The sequence below is a fragment of the Rhinolophus sinicus genome, chromosome 14 (genome assembly GCF_057876585.1).
Source record: "Rhinolophus sinicus isolate RSI-liver-muscle chromosome 14, RSI-T2T, whole genome shotgun sequence".
Taxonomy (NCBI): domain Eukaryota; kingdom Metazoa; phylum Chordata; class Mammalia; order Chiroptera; family Rhinolophidae; genus Rhinolophus; species Rhinolophus sinicus.
The window spans coordinates 167,517,440-167,534,833 of NC_142514.1; the positions used below are offsets into that span (position 1 = coordinate 167,517,440).

At 36.7% G+C, this 17,394-nt stretch overlaps 1 protein-coding gene across 5 annotated transcripts in view; it reads left to right on the forward strand.

Moving 5' to 3' along the window:
• Positions 1-17,394, forward strand: part of IFTAP (intraflagellar transport associated protein) — a 58,470-nt gene that overhangs the window by 8,770 nt on the left and 32,306 nt on the right. For 4 of the 5 annotated variants that reach the window (XM_019738612.3, XM_074336226.2, XM_019738610.3 and 1 more), the window contains one exon: positions 7,785-7,928. The exons of the other annotated variant lie outside the window; for it this stretch is intronic. In XM_019738612.3, coding sequence (XP_019594171.2) covers positions 7,808-7,928 — 121 coding nt within the window. In that variant the 5' untranslated portion in view covers positions 7,785-7,807. The remainder of the gene's footprint in view (positions 1-7,784; positions 7,929-17,394) is intronic. 5 annotated transcript variants of the gene reach the window in all.

Here is a 17,394-nt window from a genome sequence, read left to right on the forward strand (position 1 = left end):
ACGCTGAGAGTGATTGGAAGCTAGGTAACCACTCTATTACCTCTTTAAGCCCACTTATAATTTCACATTCACAGGAATTTAGAATTAAGTATAGTTGGGAAACTCATTCTTTAAAATCTTATTTCTTTTAAGAGAATGTCAAATGAAAAGGTCGATTTTATTTGCAAGAGCTGGCGTTTTGAAATGCTTAGAAATGAATTCCTGCAAACAGACTTGATTTCGTTTGGTTGGCCTACACCTGCTTCTAAGTAGCTGTGCAGGTTTTGCTTTAACGCAGGTTTTCTGGTATTATTACAGTACTGAACACTGTGCAGGTGGCTGGCAGGCTCAGGAAGCTGGGAAACTTCAATTCAGAGTTGATGCCTTTGTGTTATAGTTGTTATGCAGATGAACTTTGTGTAACAGTTGTCATACAGATCAAATAAGCGTTAATGGGACATTGCATCCCGTACGAATGTGGGATTATCATGAGCTAATACATCTTTTATGATTGAAATATCATTGCGTGATTATAGAGCTATCCAGTTGACTCAAAAACTACTGCCTTACAGATTCCCATCTTTATCAGGTGCCTTGAAAAAATGTTCACTGAAACACTCATGTTACCGTGTGTAACTTTAATCACGTTCCTGAAGCTAGGAGATCAGTTCTGAATATGGTTGGCACGTGTATTGTACATTTTCCTTGATAATTATACTAGTGTAGAGGTCAACTGATGAAGGAGTTTTGTCAGGCTGTGAAGGTAGAGTATTTACTTGTGATTACCCACAACTCTAAATTTTTCAAAAAAGCAAATGAAAGAAGTAAAAATTATAGTGAAAGGGGAGTCTTCTTGATTTCAAAAACAGTGCATTTTCTGACATTTGTCTTATGGGTATATCCCGCAGATTCTATGTCCACCGGGAGTGAGCAGGGAGAGGAAGTTTGAATGCTTAACTGTTTGCATTTTTCTTTGTTTAATGGAATTAATGACTGTGTAATTGAAAACAGTCTAATACTCAATTGACCTGCCTCAGTGAGTCGATGCAGATATTTCTGGATTGACTTAAACAGCTTGGAGGAAGAGTATATTTTGGAGAAATAAAATTGATTTTATACAATCTGCTGATGAACAGCAAGGCGTAATGAATGATAGCCTCAAGAAACCTCATTACAGTAGCTTGCATGAATGAGCAGGAAAGGGAAGCAAATTTTTCAAGAGGAAAGTTTCTGCTTAAACATGTAATTTTATAGATTAGTATTATTCCCATCCCCCAGAGCTTTCTGCAGGGGGAAAGCAATCAGTGTGCCTGAGTTCCAACATTCTTGGTAAAACTTTTAGTGATCATTTTCTTTTCCTAAACGTCTTTTGCCTTAATTGGCTTACCCTTCTTCTCCTGCTCCTCTCCCCCTTTTTAAACTTTTAATTTTGAAATAATTATAGATTCACAGGATAGATTCACATGAGGTTGCAAAGACATGTACAGATTCCAAGCAGCCGTGGTCCAGCCTTTTGCAATGTTAACACTGCAATGTTATATTGTATAACTGTAGTATTAAAACTTCAGAAATTGATATTGGTAGAATCCACAGAGCATGTTCAGGTTTCACCAGTAATCTATACACTTATTTGTATGTATGAGTAGTTCAACTATATCACACATGTAGACTTGTGTAACTACTACCACAATTAAGATACTCAGCGGAACCACCATCACAAGATTCACATTACCCCATGTATATCCACATCCATTTCCTTCCCTCATTTTTAACCCCAGCAACCACTAATCTGTTCTCCGTCTCTTTAATTATGTCATTTCATGAATGTTACATAAATGGAATCATGCAATATGTATACAGCCTTTTGAGTTTGGCTTTTTCACTCCACATAATTTCTTGGAGGCTCATCCAAATTATTGCATGAATCAATGGTTTGTTCGTCTTTATTGCTGAGTAATATTCCATGGTATGGATGTACCCCAGTTTGTTTGCCATTCACCCATTAAAGGACATTTGGGTCGTTTCCTGTTATTACAAATATAGCTGCTATGAGCAATCATATACAAGTTTTTGCATAGATGAACAAGTCTGTATTTCTCTGGGATAAATGCCAAGAGTGTATCTGGTAGTTTGGATGGTAACTCCATTTTCAGTTTTGTAAGGAAGTGCCCAACTGTTTTTCAGAGTGGCTGAAGCAGTTTGCACTGCCACCAGCAATGTATGAGTTACCCCACTTTTTCTGCATCCTTGCCACCATTTGGTGGTCCCACAATTTTTCATTTTCTCCATTTCTAGTAACATGTCTGTAGTGGTATCTCATTGTGGTTTTAATTTGCATTTCTCAAATGGCTAACGATATTGAATCTTTTCATGAGGTTATTTGCTTTTCATATATTCTCTTTGGCAAATGTCTTTCCTCCTTTTTAAATTGGATTTTTCTTTAATGTTGAGTTTTGAGAGTTCTTTATATATTCTGTATCCTAGTCGTTGTTGAATATGTGACTTACAAATATTTTCTCCCAGCCTGCAATTTTTCTTTTCATCTTCTTAACAGGCTCTTTCACAGAGCAAAGTTTTTATTTTTCTGAGGCTTAATGTATCCATTTTTTCTCTTGTGGATCATGCTTTTGGTGGCAAGCCTAAGAATTCTTATCCTTATCCTAGCCCTGTGTCCTAAAGATCATCTATGTATTTTTCCTGCTTTCTTTATAAAATCCACTATTTTGCCTTGACATGTTTTTGTTGTTCTTACTCCTGTTACAACCTTCATTTTAAAATGATTTCACTCCATTCCATATTGCTCTGATTTAAAAATAATCATGAAACAGGTCATTAGAGTCATGTTACAAAAAAGGAGTCCTGTATTGAACACTTAGATTATAATCCTCTTTAGGTGAGGAACTAGATCTGTCTTTATTAAAGCAAACTTTGTGATATCTGTGTTCATGGTAAGCAAGTAGTGAGCCCACAGTTTTTATTAGATGCAGTTTTAGGATGTGTGGCTTCTGTTTTGCTTCCTTCAGATGCGATTTTGTCAAGAAGAAAATGACGGCTAAGGTATGCCTACTACTGAGACCTCTTCATCGACGATAATACAACTTTTCTTTCTTTTTTTTTTCTCCAGAGTTTAAAAAGCATTTTTAGTTGTTTTGAATTAGAAGGATTTTTCTTTTTTTAATTAAATTTATTGGGGTGACAATGGTCGGTAACATTACATAGGTTTCAAGTGTGCATTCCTATAATACATTATCTATATATCACATGGTATGCTCATCACCCAGAGTCAGTTCTGCTTCCATCACCATATGGAAAACAGTATGGAGGTTCCTCAAAAAATAGAATTACCATATGACCCAGCAATCACTCTCCTGGGGATCTCCCCTCAAAAATCTGAAAACGTTGATCCGTAAAGATATATGTACTCCGATGTTCACTGCAGCATTATTTATGGTGGCCAAGACATGGAAACAACCAAAGTGCCCTTCGATAAATGATTGGCTAAAGATGTGGTATATTTGCAACTTCTCTTTCCCAAGGCTTTGTAGTCAACAGTAATCCCAAGCCTTCCGTGCCTCCCTCTAAATGCTTCCTTTAATATTCACTGCAGACGTGTAGAATTTATGTAGAAGCAGAGATAGATGGCTTATGCCATCAACTTTTTTGGTGATAATGAAGAATTCCATGCCTTTTAAGTGTTAGAATAGATTTGTTGGGATAAGCTTATGACGTGAAGTGCAGTGTATTATTTGATGTTAGAATTGTATTTTTTAAAATCTCATCCTGATAAAAAAACAGTCGAGGAATTTAGATCGTTTTCTAGTTCGTAAGATTTGTATTTATGTCTTCCTCTTTATTCCTTTTATCTTTTCCTTTGTTTTCTTATTTGTATTGGTAGGTGTCTGAAACAACAGTTACAGGGGTACAGAATGTAGTTGGGGGCATGACTATACTCATCCAGGGTGAGAGTGCTGCTTTTTGCTTTATTTCCTGCTAACTTCATGTATACCTAAAAATTCATAGTCATGAGCATATTATGACTATTTACGATATGAGAATCACACACTACTCCTCCTCATAGAGTCATTAGTTGACAAAAACCCCACCTAAAATTTCTTTCCCAAAATCATTCATGTATTCTCTATGATTGGACTAGCTCTTGACTCTGAGAATCTGTAGTCATTTCTTTCTGTCTTCTTAATATGATCTAAAAGACACACACACACAAAAATTAGAGGATGCAAAATAGGTGTAGTTCACTCAAGGAAGAAGAAATCAGTTCATACTAGGTTTCTTTTATCATATAAATAAATTGGTGCAGTTACAACGTAACTTGGTCTTTTTGAGGTTTGTCCATTTTCCAAAATATAAAAGGAGACCCATCCTGTGAAGTACCAAGGTTGATAGTTTCATTTCCTTAGGCAAGGCAAATTATTTTAATAATATCCCATCTTACCTTTTCGCACAGCAAGAGATTTTTGTTGAGCAGAACTATGAAAATTTGAGAAAGTAGGCTTTGATGTCCCCTGTATAACTCTTTAAAAACGTGTTATATATTGTTTTTAAGTTCAGTGGTGAACCTCACAAAAAAATCTTTTTTTTTCCCCCAAGATATGCTCTGCTGTTAAAAAGCAGGATTTGCACTTTACAAGGAGACGAGCTCATGGCAACTTGTATCCTAAGGCTCACCACTTTCATCTCTGAAAGTTGCATTTGGTTTAGGTTGGTTGCATCAAGCAGGGATCTGAAGATAAACATCAAAGATGTGCTTAAATTAATGGTGATAATTCCAAACACCACATTTCATCATAATGTCCTTTCGGAGAGCACACAACGGTAACTGGCTTGGGTAGTGGTTAGTATTTGATAGTAGAAAACAAGAGTCTAGGAATATGACATATTATCTCTCAGTGACTCGAAAAGAAGAGAACTCTGTTCCCAACCAAGCCTGTTTAGTAGTCCAAGCAAAGCAGTACATCCTCTCTGTTTCCTAGTGGAGGCTGTGATTGTGAAAGTGTTACCCGTAGATATTTACACACATTTACTTATCACCACAGTATGTTCCGGGTCTTTCATGTGACGCTCTAAGTCTGAAAACAAAACCCAAACCCAAACAAAGAATCTTGTCATCCAGGCAAGTGTCTCTCTATCTCTCTTTCTCCCTTTTCTTTTTTTAGAAAATACTTTATGATAAAAACACAAACGCACGTGAATAGTAACTGAAAAGGCATTTCTTCCTTTTAGAAAACCACGAGGATTTGCATAAACCACTTGACTGTCTGGTAAATGATTATCTGCTCTGTCAGTCCCTGGGGACTATTAACATTAGGGTATTTGTATTTTTATAGGTAAGGAGAGTTCTAAATTTGAAGGTGGGTATTTGTTAAATGCTTCGAATAATGACAGTTTGTGACACTGGATTTTCCCAAAGTCTTAAAAAAGTCAATAAAAACATAACCTCTTCTGTATTGTGATAACCACCGGAATACAATTAAAGACCTTGAAGGATTCGGAATTTGTGCTGTGCACAGCCTGTTGATTATTTGCTTTTAGTAAAACTGACATGTGTTCAGGCTAAATACTCAAAATATACCTACCAATTTGAGAATTGGAAAGACGGTGTAAAGGACTTTCTGTTATCACTCTGACAGCATCCATGAAGAGACATGTACAGCAATATAAAACACAAGTGTGGCTTCTGTGTGGTATTTGCTTAAAGTAGAGAACCCGAGATGGTTTGAGAACAAGATTGACGTAATCCAATCTTAGACTTTCGTCGGGGTCCAGTTCAGGAAAAGCAGATTGACATTCTTGGAATTAAGGACTTTCTTGGAATCAAGGACATGATAATGAACTAATAGCCACCTTTGAATTTGTTATTTTTCATCCAGCGACTGCAAGCATAATTTATTAAACTTGGGATTGTTGGAATTTGGCAGTGTTACAGGTAGATTTGCCTAAACCATAAGTGATCCTTTTTCCTATACTTAATTATTAGGTACAAATAGCTTGAAACAGGTTCTTTCATTTTGAGTTGATACAGAGCTGCACAATTTATTTTTGCCTGGGATTTTACAACGCCATGTTTAGCAGGGGTTGTAACGCCTGAGGAGTTATCTTGATTTATCCTAGGTAACATCAGTGCCTTCAAAGTCAGAGAGGTGACAGTCAAACCAAGTCCTTGTTTAGGCAAAGGACAGAATACTAAGACCCATCCATTATCATCACCTTGCTCATCATGGCTAACATTTCTCGACGTGCCATGTATCCTTCTTTAATCCTTGTAGCAACCCTGTGAGGTACATTTGGCTTCACACCCTTGGGGTCAGATGTATTTTAGAATGCAGAATTGTTTTGGTGCTTAGAAAGGTAATCAGGGCAATGGCCACACATTACACAAAATCTCTAGTGGGATCTGGGAAAGCACTTCAAAAGCAAGCCAATTCGTATTTCTGCAATAAGTATATGAATAGTGACACTGAGTGGAATAAATAAAAGTCATAAATACTTTACGTTAATTCAGGTCTTGCCTCCAAATGAGTTTGGACGTCAGTTTATGAAAACATTTTTATTTTTTTCTGGTGTTTTTTTTTATAAATATCAAATAAATAAAGTTAATAACAGGTGACAGATTTTTACTCTTATTTTAGAAAAATATAAGAAGCTTGATGCTTTCTCTGCCTGCTCTACAGTTTGGAGAACCCCTCTCTTTTGTTATCCCCCACGAATTATACTGACTACTTAGGCAGTAATTACGCTCCTGCTTTCTGCAGATAGGCAATTTTCTCAAGCTCTGTAAGAATGACATTTCATACAGAATGAATGGAATTTAACAAGATGAAATACAAGTGAAAACAAAGCTCCAACTATGTAAGGATTGGGGCATTGTGTCTTAGCTGACAGGAATGTGGTTAGCTGTACACTAAATGTGAAGGGGTCCCTAGGATGTGAGCGTGATGTTCAACTACACAGGAGGTGTGCTACGTTTAGAATGTGAGCATTAGTCAAATCTCACTGCATCCAGACCATGTCAGGAGACCTGTCTTCATCTGGGTGGCGTATTTTAAAGGAATGCAGGCAATGTGAAATCTTTTCCAGGTAGATTGATCAGACGTATGAAAGGACATGAAGCCACGTCAGGTAAGGCACAGTTGAAGTATTTTGCCAGCTTCCAGCAATATTTGACTATAATAACTGCTCAAATGAGCACAGATGCTCCTCAACTTATGATGGGGTTACGTCCAGATAAACCCATTGCAAGTTGAACACACTGTAAGTTGAAAATGCATTTAATGCTACACTGTAGAGTATTAGTTGTTAACCCTTGTGATCGAGTGGCTGACTGACAGCTGTGGCTCTCTGTCACTGCCTAGCATCACGAGAGAGTACCACACTGCATATCGCTAGCCTGGGAAAAGCTCCACATTCAAGTTCTACTGAATGCATGTTGTTTTCACACCATCAATAAGGTCAATCCTAAATTGAACCATCGTAAGTCAGGTACTGTCTAATTTTTGCTTGATATTGATTGACTGCCGGCTCTATGCTACTCCCTGAGCTGGTAGACATTTAAGATACAAAGATGAAAAGACATGTGAATGAAGAAGATGGAAATGAGGAAACTGAAACAAAAACAACAACTCAGAAGCCAAGATATAGGTAAACTCTGGTGTCTTGAGCTACAGATTATTATTCTAGTAACTATCTTGATCTGTTCTTTTGGAGCCTTGGAATTCTTCCATTTACCCATCTAGTGTATCTTCAGAGAGGCCGACTCTCTCCAGCTCATGTTTGTCTTTGTTTCACAGATAAGGTGGCCTTGTGACTAGGAATGCCAGAACTGGAGATTATGGATGAAGATCGAATGATTGAGGAAGTCTTGGATAGGTTTGTTAATTGTCATGAGCAAACATATGAAGAATTTCGGAGCACTTTTTCTCATCTTTCAAAAGGTAAAATGGGGAAGTCGACTTTCTATAGCAGTAGAGAGAAATAATTTTATTATAATTTTATGTCTTTGCTGCTTTTTCGGAAAGACTGTTTAATGAGCATTCATTCATTCCATTCCTTTGATCAGGTAATTCTTATCAGGGCATCTGTGACTGATACATGTAAAGACCAATGTTTTTATACAACCGAGAGTTGTGTTATAGAATCAGAGCCATTGAATTTGAGAACTAAGAAGGACCTGAGAAATCAGTTAGTATAATCTCTTCATTTTATTTTTGAAGAAATGCAAGTGCAAACAGTGGAGGTTTTTAAGAGTGTATTTAAAACTTTTAAGATATATAGCATGGTATATAGGTTATGAAGTTGCACTGCATACGTTTGGAACCTGGTCTCACCACTTTCTGGCTGTGTGACTTTGGGGGGGTAGTTTTTGAGTAAAGGGGGAATAATAATAGAACCTAAAAGGTTGGTGAAGGTTAATTGAGATAATCGTGTAGAGTTCTTAGCATAATGGCTAACATGTTAAGTATTTAATGAAAGCGAGGTGTTACTATTGTTGTGATGATGGTGATAATGCTACGGTTTCTGCAGAATGGAAACAGCCCTTTAGACCAGAAGTGATACACTGAAGCCTAAAGGCCAAACCTGTGTTGTATGTTTCATTATATGTTTTGTTTGCCTCCTACAATATTGTTGTTGTTGTTTTAATTGAGCCAAACGTTGAAAAGTTAGGAAATTTTACACAAAAGTCTTGATCTGTGTTTTTTCTGATTAAGGGAGAAGACCTGTTACCTATTGTTTCCCTGATGGCAATATCAGCTAGAGCTCAGGAGCCTTCTCCCTGGCAGCTCCCTTATTTGTCACACTCTCTGGCACTCACGCAGTCTAAAAGTGTGTGTACACATTGCCTGCGTCATTGACTTAAGTGGTTCCTGTAGGTGCTTGAGTTTGTAATCTGTGTTCTAAGTTCGGCTTCAGGTTGCCCTTGGCTTGATCTCAGCCTTGGTCCTGTCTGGGTCATTGATCCACATTTGTGAGACTATTGGTTCTTCACTTAGCTGCACGTTGGACTCGCCGGAAGAACTTTTAGAGTAGAATGATACCAGGGCCCACTCTAAGTCTTAGTGGGGCCCTAAGAATCAGTAGTTTGTAAAAGTTCCTCTGGTGATTCTAAAGTGTACCCAAGATTGGGAACAGGGCGTTTTGTAATTTCCAAGATTGTGACACTCTCAAGACACTTGGCTTCAGGACTTGTGTCTCCTTAACAAATGTAAAAGAAAGGTAGTTACAAGAGAAGGAAAAGTGAAAGGTAGTTTCACTAGAAAAAAGAAAGGTAGTTACAAAGTGAAGGAAAAGTGATTCTAACCTGTTTCTTTTGTTGTGCAAAATAGTTGGACCATCAATGTCTGTTTTGTTTATACTTAAGAACTGTGGACTGTGGTTTTGTTTATACTTAAGGGAAATGGAGAATTTAGGAAATCTCTAGTTAAAACTTTCGGACTGGGAATGATCTATTTTGACATAATAGTTAGATCAAATTAATCTTGATAACAGCCAAATCACCTTGCTCTGTGAACTTGAGTTTAGGAAGACGCTTGCTTTCTTTGAGCCTAGTGATTTAGTTCCATATTCACTGGACCCAACCAAACCTGGCAGTATATGAATGGCTGGAGTGGGGTATAGAAACAAAGGTAAACCTGCAGAATTAATATATTTTGGTATGCCAATGGTATTTTGATCCAAATTATTTTGGAAATTATTTGTAAAGCTAACTTTATTTTTGTACTAATGGAAGAGTAAGAACTTGCAAGGACTTGGATATTTTAAGGAGGTTATGATGTTTTTGTTTTGGGGATAAAGGGTCTTTTCTGTTTTCAGATTTCTGTGCGATCATTGCGTGCTGAGACAGAAACTATTGCACATGTGGTAATTTCATTTTGAGTTTAGTTTTGGGCCCCAAATTGAGCTGAAATAAATGATGACGCAAATCACATAAACAGCATCTCCAAGCATACCAGTTTTTCTTTTCCTTTGAAAATATCCCTAGGCGCCAATTCACATTATAAACTAATGACCTGAGAAAATTCCTCGTAAAGCACAAAGAGTTGTGAGTGCAAAAATGTGCCTTAAATCAGTGAGCGCCCTTTTTTCCTCTAAAATATTTAAATACCTTCTGAAAAACGGAACAGGACTTAGGGACAGGCCTAAGAGTTGAGTGATAGCAGAATTGATCAAAGTGAATGTGTTTCATTCTGTTTCAAGGAAAACACGAAAGCTATTTCTTCAGTTTTCCCCTTCTTTCTAGCCGTTCATTTGTCTTATTGTGTTTGGTCATTTTGCTGATAAGTAATGGAATCTTTTCTCTGTTTAAGTAGTTTCCCCCATGCGTGCTTATGTATACATTTCTTCAGTAAGTTTCTCAAGTCCATTAGCATTCCCACTGATTGGCTGTTCTATTTAATTTTATAATAGTTATACACCAGAATGCTTATGGGATTCATTTTTCTTTCCGAGAGTATTAAAAGGGTCAGTAATCCTATTAAAATATTTCCCTGGATAAAATTAAACTATAGCTTTATTGAAAGAAATTCACATTTCCACTTTAGACTCTTGGAAAACAGTTGGAAACTGTTAATAATGGTAGCATAATTCTCACTACAGTACATTTAGGTTGATCAGATTTTGCAGTTTTTTTTGTTTTTTAAAGCAGCTTTTGTTTTTTTATGCCATGGTACATATTCGATAATCAGTACCATGTTCTATCAAAATCTTTAAAGAGACACATTAATTACTAGTTTTAAACAGACAATTATAATTGAATTCTCAGTAGTTTCTTCGATTCAAGAGAGTAAGACCAAATTGTAACATTTGTATTAGAAAATCAGCCTGCAGATTTTGGTTTTACTCATTTTTGGTGAAGACATTATTATGTTGTTGACATTATTGTGGATAAAGAGGCTAAGTTTCAGTTGTGGTATCTTAGTTTCTTGATGAATGTGATTAATTTATAGGCCTTTCTAGAATATCCATCTAAAGGGAAAATGTTTCTTTCTTCTTGTCTTTCTTATTTTTATCATTTTTTTTAAGGTTATAAAAACCCAGATGTGAAAACTTATATGGGAGTTGCTCTTAGTGCATTTATTCATTCATTCATTCTCTGAGTGTCTAGTTATGGTCTAGTTATTATTTTTAGGTGCTGAGAATCCAAAAATAAATAAGACATAATTAGTGTTCTCAAGCACTCATAGTCCAGTGAGAGAGAGAAATAAGCAAACAAGAAATTACACTAATGTATATGGTAAGTATCATAATGGAGAGAAGCACCGAGTTCTGTGAGAGCTCATAGGAAGGCCATTCAGCCTGTACTTGAAGGAAAAGCTATAAAGTCTACCTGTTGAAGAGGATTCCAGAGGTGAGTCTGGGATAACCACTGAACCGAAACTTACCTTGAGTCCTAAAACATTAAATAAAGTGCAGGAAGGTTTACTAGGTAAGAGCTGAACTTGAAAGATGTTAAAATGCTTCCACTGGTGATGGTCCTTTTGGATCATGGTTCCATTTGTTTTAGTACTGGTATATACATTTATATAAAATACATTTTAATAATAGGTTTAAATAATAACTTTTGAAGATGGAGATATAGCCTTGCTTTTATTAAGGTTTAAGTTATTTCTAAACTGCTGAAAGAAAAAGTCAGATTCTTTTAATTTCTTCCACACGGAGGTTACCACACAGTCCGATTTTTTGGGAGGCATTTGCTGCCACCTTTTACAGTGGAAGTTACTCTCATATTGCCATCACACATATGTTACAGAAATTATATATGTAAGAAGCCAGTGACTTAGAAGTTGACATTTAATCTTTTCAACTCCATTTTGTCACATATACTGACCTTGGGGATTTTCAGCAGTTACATCCAAGTCTCGATCTCTCTCTTTCTCACATACCATTATTGTTCTCATTTTGTGCTTCAGGCTAAATGATTAATCTCCGTTAAAGCTGCCCATTTTACCAACTATTCAGTTTAACATAGTTTGGAAATTGAAATGACTCTTCTGTGATTTTATGATTAACTCTTAAATAAGTCTGTGTTTTTCATTCTCTCATTTCATTCCTAAAATACTTAGGATCTAGTTTCCCAGATGATTCTACCAGTTTCTATATTACTACTTGAAACAGCTTTTTATTCACTACATTAAGCTATTATATCTAAATCAAAGATTTTGTTTCTGATTTTGATGTGTAATTTTGTTTCTAGTCCCCCCCCCCACCTTCTTCCGCCTCCCCTTGCCCCCACTCTGGTAGAAGCCGTTGTTTCTCAGTCTAGTTGTGTAGGACACAGCTCCCTGGCCCATGCTGGTATTATGAGCCTTGCGCTCCCCCCCCTTCCGCCTCTCCACTCCCCTGCTGGCTGAGGCAGTCGGTCACCAGTCGTTGGTCGGCCGCTCACGGCAGCTCTCGCCAGCTCTCGCCAGCTGCAGGCCGCTCGTGGCAGCACATGGCAGCCTACTCCAACCTCTGGCAGCTCATGGTAGCCCAGCTCCAGGGAGAGCTGTTGTTCACGGTCTTAGCTGTAGAGGGCGCAGCTCACTGGCCTATGTGGGAATCGAACCGGTGACCTCGATGTTAGGAGCACAGCACTCCAACCACCTTAGCCACTGGGCCGGCCCTCTAGTTTTCTTTATACTATTCTCATTTCACTTGTAATACTTTGCTTTTAGCATTTTATTGTTCTTTCCACATATCTTTGAAAAAAGAATTCCTGTCAACTCACCTTACCTTTTCCCCTTCTTACTTGTTAATATTTGAACTAAATTCTCCCTTAAGTAGAACACTGTGTGTTTGAATGTTCAGGAGAAATAGATGTTTAATAAAGATCTGTTGAGTAAATGAAATAAAAAGAAAATAAGTGTATACAGAATGACAAAGACAGACAGGAGGGCCTGAACCCTAGAGAACATTCACATTTAATGGATAAACACAGGAAGGAGGACCTGCCAAGAAGACTGTGTCATGATGCCCCAAGTTTGAATTTGATATACTAGCAGACCGGGGAGCTATAGTAGAATTTAAACACACACACACACACACACACACACACACACACACACACACACAGCAAGTGATTTTAAAATCTAGAGGTTTAGAAATACTGAAACAACTGGAGTTAGGAAGACAAGCTAAGAGGCCAAGCAAAAATCCATAAGTGGAGATAGGGACTAGAGTAGTGGAGGAGGAAATAGAAAGCAAAAAGGGCAGGTGTGAGGCTGCAAGTGAAGGAATGACAGCACTTGGTAACAGATGACTGACAGGAATGGGAGAAGAAAGAGTCAAAGACCAGCCTGGGAGCTATGGAGGCCCACAGAGGCCGAGTGACTTGTTCAGTGTTACACAGTTCTCATTACATTTATTTATCTCTTTTCTTTTTTTCCTTATTGAGTGTATGTTCTGTCAAGAGCTTAGAATCTTGGGCTGGGATTTGGTTTACACCTCTGGACTGATAAATTTTGAGTTGTCAGTTTAGCCAAAGGAATATCACTACTCATACTTGACAACTTCTAAAAAATGTAATTAAAAATGAAACTGGTGACAGCACATAAAACAACACGTTTCTGAAGCTGACATATCATTTTGGTTCCCAAAGCTATTTTGAATTTGAATGTCAGAAATACATCTTTAAGCTTCCATGGGGGTACAAATAGTTTTTTTCCCAATCTGAAAAATGCATCTAAAATCTGCTGTAGAAAAATACCACAGAGAAAAATACAGAAAACAGCTGGCCCTCTTACCAATTTCAGAGCAGGAAAGACTTTCAGTAGAGCAGAAAAACAGCTTTCTCTTATAAAAGAAAACACAACAACAAGAAATAATCCTTGCCGTGTAGTCTTCTGCAGTTGTTTTCTGCAGAGCATTAGACAGAGACCAGCAGGCTTAACGTTGTTTTGATAGCCTTGCTACTGGCAGATTGTCTGCCAGAGGAAGTTGGAAACGAACTGACCAGCTTTATGCTTCCAGGTGGCACTCAAGCCACATTTTCTGCACCGTTGTTATCAGTCATTTAATTCCCTACTGAATATTGAGTGGTGTTTTTAGTTCACAGGCCATTTGCAGTGTCTTTCTGTTTCCTTTTTTTCGTTAGCCACATTCAGAAAAAAGGGCAGCTCTGGAAGCACTCTTGCAAATGTGAGTTTAACAGTAAAGTGCTCAACTGAAAATAACACTGCAAATTATAAATACACTTTAAGACATAGACCACTGATGTGTTAACCTCAAGAGAAACTTGTAGAAAGCATCATATGAGAACTTGCTAATATTATAAAAGCAACTAGGCAATTAAAAAACTCCCCTAATCTGGTATCTTAAGGGAGAAAAATAGGGAGATGGTGTTATTTTAAAGCTCTTTATTGATGGTTTCTTTTCTTTTTTTTTTTTTTTTTTTGGTATTGCTGCAAAGAATAAAAGGAAAAGAAAAAAAGTTCACGGTTTTACATTCATTATAAATTCAATAGCTATCTGTATGTGAATTCTTTATCACAACATAACATCAAATATCACATAGAATACTGAAGGAGAAAAACGGTATTGAATGAAGTGAACTAATTTATAGCACCGTCTTATGGAAGAAACAGCATCAGCAGCATTAACCTGTTCTTTCTCTTTGGGGGAACATCTGCAAACTGTAATTAAGCAATTTTCATTTGTTTCTCTATTTCTTTTGTCATCACTAAATCACTACACTTAGGGAACAAATTGACAAATTATGAAACAGAAAAATGCTGGTTCAGTCGCAGAAGGAAATTTCCTTCCTCAAATTATGATGGATTTTGAGCTGATGGAGACATTTTATTTTAGATATATTAGCATAAATCTTCAGCTGCAGTTGTTACAATTCATATTTATTCTACACATGAATATTTGGTCCATAGATAATCATTTGTTTTCTGAATCTGCTGTAGTTAGGTGTAATGGGATAAGGAAAGAAAATGTATTTAAGTATTTACAACATTTTGAATTATAATGATTAAATTGATTTCTGGCCATGTTTTTTGGTGCATAATATTTTGTCACAACAAATATCTTTTCTAGTATATTTTCTCAGTGAAGTAAGGTATTATGGGAAGTTTTAAAATTTGGTATATGTACAAATAAAAGAATCATATTCTTTGATTCTCTATATTTTTTCAACATATATATTATACAGTATATTTTATATGTATGTGTATATTAGAGAGGTGAACTTTCTTAGGCAAATGGAATTTTGAACTTTTTACAAACAACAAGCAGAGAACTTTATAGTGGCCAAATAAACTTTTAAGATGGTCATTATCAGCCTTTAAGTAGCCTATTTAAACAATATTGTGTGCGCACATTTGTTTTGCATGCATTTCTCTTTATTTTTTATTCATTGTTGTTAAGTGTATTATTATACTTGATGGAAAAGAATAAATTACTCGACTTGAAACTGAGGTGGTCATAAAACTGGGTCCTCTGATTCAGCTGGCTGGGCATGTATTCAAATGTGGATGGTTTTAGCAAAATGTTCTTTCAGCCGTAAAGCAATAATATTTTCTTTGAAATGGTCAGCTAACCTCAAAGGATGCAAACAGGAAACTTTATCTTGACCAAACTCATATCTTCCTTATATGAAAATCAAACCGCAATCTGTCTAGTATGAGATTTTTAGTGTGCTTTTCTCCCCCTACTTGAATTCGTTCCAGATGAGATAGATTTAAGTGACACCAGTTAGCTCATGCTTCTTGCAACCTATTGCTCTGTTAGCACAGGCAGGAATCATTGCACCATCTTCATGTGTTTCCTGGGTTTAGCCTGCCTTTGTATTAGATTTTATAGTGTATGAATTGCTTATTAGAAAAAAGGACTGTGAATCAAGTACCATTTTCTTTTCCCCCCATTTTCTATAAGTTATGTTTTTTTGAATTGTAGCCAGTCATCTCATTTTTGGGTATTTCGTTTAGTCCCTAATTACAGTGTCAATCCAGTTCTTCTTGCTAATGTTGACGTCATTTCAGTGTTGACTGTGTTACTGCTATATTTTAGGCACTGAGCTAGAATCTGGAATATAAGATGAAGGTGACAGGGTCCCCACTCTGATATGGCATTCTTATTTATTTCTGTGTGCTGCGTTCCAAACGTTTTAGATGTGTGACGGCACGATAGCAATCTGTGTTTATAGACTGTATAGTTAGAGGTTGATGGATAAGGCAATACTAACTACTCTTTACATAGTGCTGATAAAACAATATCCAGAATATTGCCTTTGGTTTGGGGGTCTCAGTTTTAGATTTAATAAAGACTATTTATGAGTTAAGAAAAGAGCAGTAAGAATGATTAGAACAGTGGATTTTTTCGATTGATATTTCTTTCTTTTTTTTTTTTAACTTCAATCTCCCCACCTCCCCCATGGATATTCTGGAGTGCCCTGAAAAAAAATGAGGGAATGTGAAAGACATGTACCATTTAATTTAAATCTGCTATTGCATTGCTCTAATGCTGTATGCCAATGCATGAGTCCTGGATTATTAAAGTTTTGTGAGGAAGAGGTTATTCTACCTCATAAAGTGTGAAGACTCCTTAGCAGCCTTTACTTGTAAAGGAGATGGAAAAATTTTACTCCCTCTAACTTTCTTCAACCTATGTGAATAAAAGAGGTTGTCTCAAGTAATGCATCTTTGTGCAGGCAGGCGGAAGGTCATGATTTCGGGGCGAAGGGATGTTTTTTCGGTTGATGGAATTTAGTTTTATGAAGAGGTTAGTATATTGCCCTTATATTTTTCATTTTGCTGGGGGCAGGGCCAGTGTATTGGAAAGGGTACTATTCAAGCTTAGGATTCAGAAGAAATTCAGGCATTTATTAATTCTGAGACTGCAGGCTTGCCACTTATTCTCTCTGAATCTGTAAATCAGGGATAATTCTGCCTGCTCCGTATGTCTTATATGGTTGCGGTGAGGCTCAGATGAAATATACATGAAGGTGCTTGGTAACTTTTAAAGATTTACTCAAGTGTAAAGTTTTATGATTATGGGGACTGTTTATGATTTAAAAGAGGGACATCAAGGTTAAATATTAAAGAAATCTTGAATCTGCAACATAAAAATGTAAAATACTATCTACAATGTTAGTTGTCCACGCAATAGTCTTTGAAGTAATCAAAACCAACTATGGTGTCTACGTATAGTGTATATTGTATAGTGTGACGATGCAGTTCAGGGAATAATCCTACACTGGCCTCTGGTGGATGGACTAAATAGTGTGTCGACATGACCTTCAGGCAAAAGTATTTACATGCGTTGGCAGAGATAAGGTATCAGGTAGTTTTTTTGTTTGTTTGTTTTTTATTCTCAATTTTCAGATTCTACTCCATGGAATCTTTACTTGGGACTCTTACCTTTAGTATATGTAAAGATCACCTGGGAGATACTTATTAAAATGCAGGTTCCTGGGGCTCA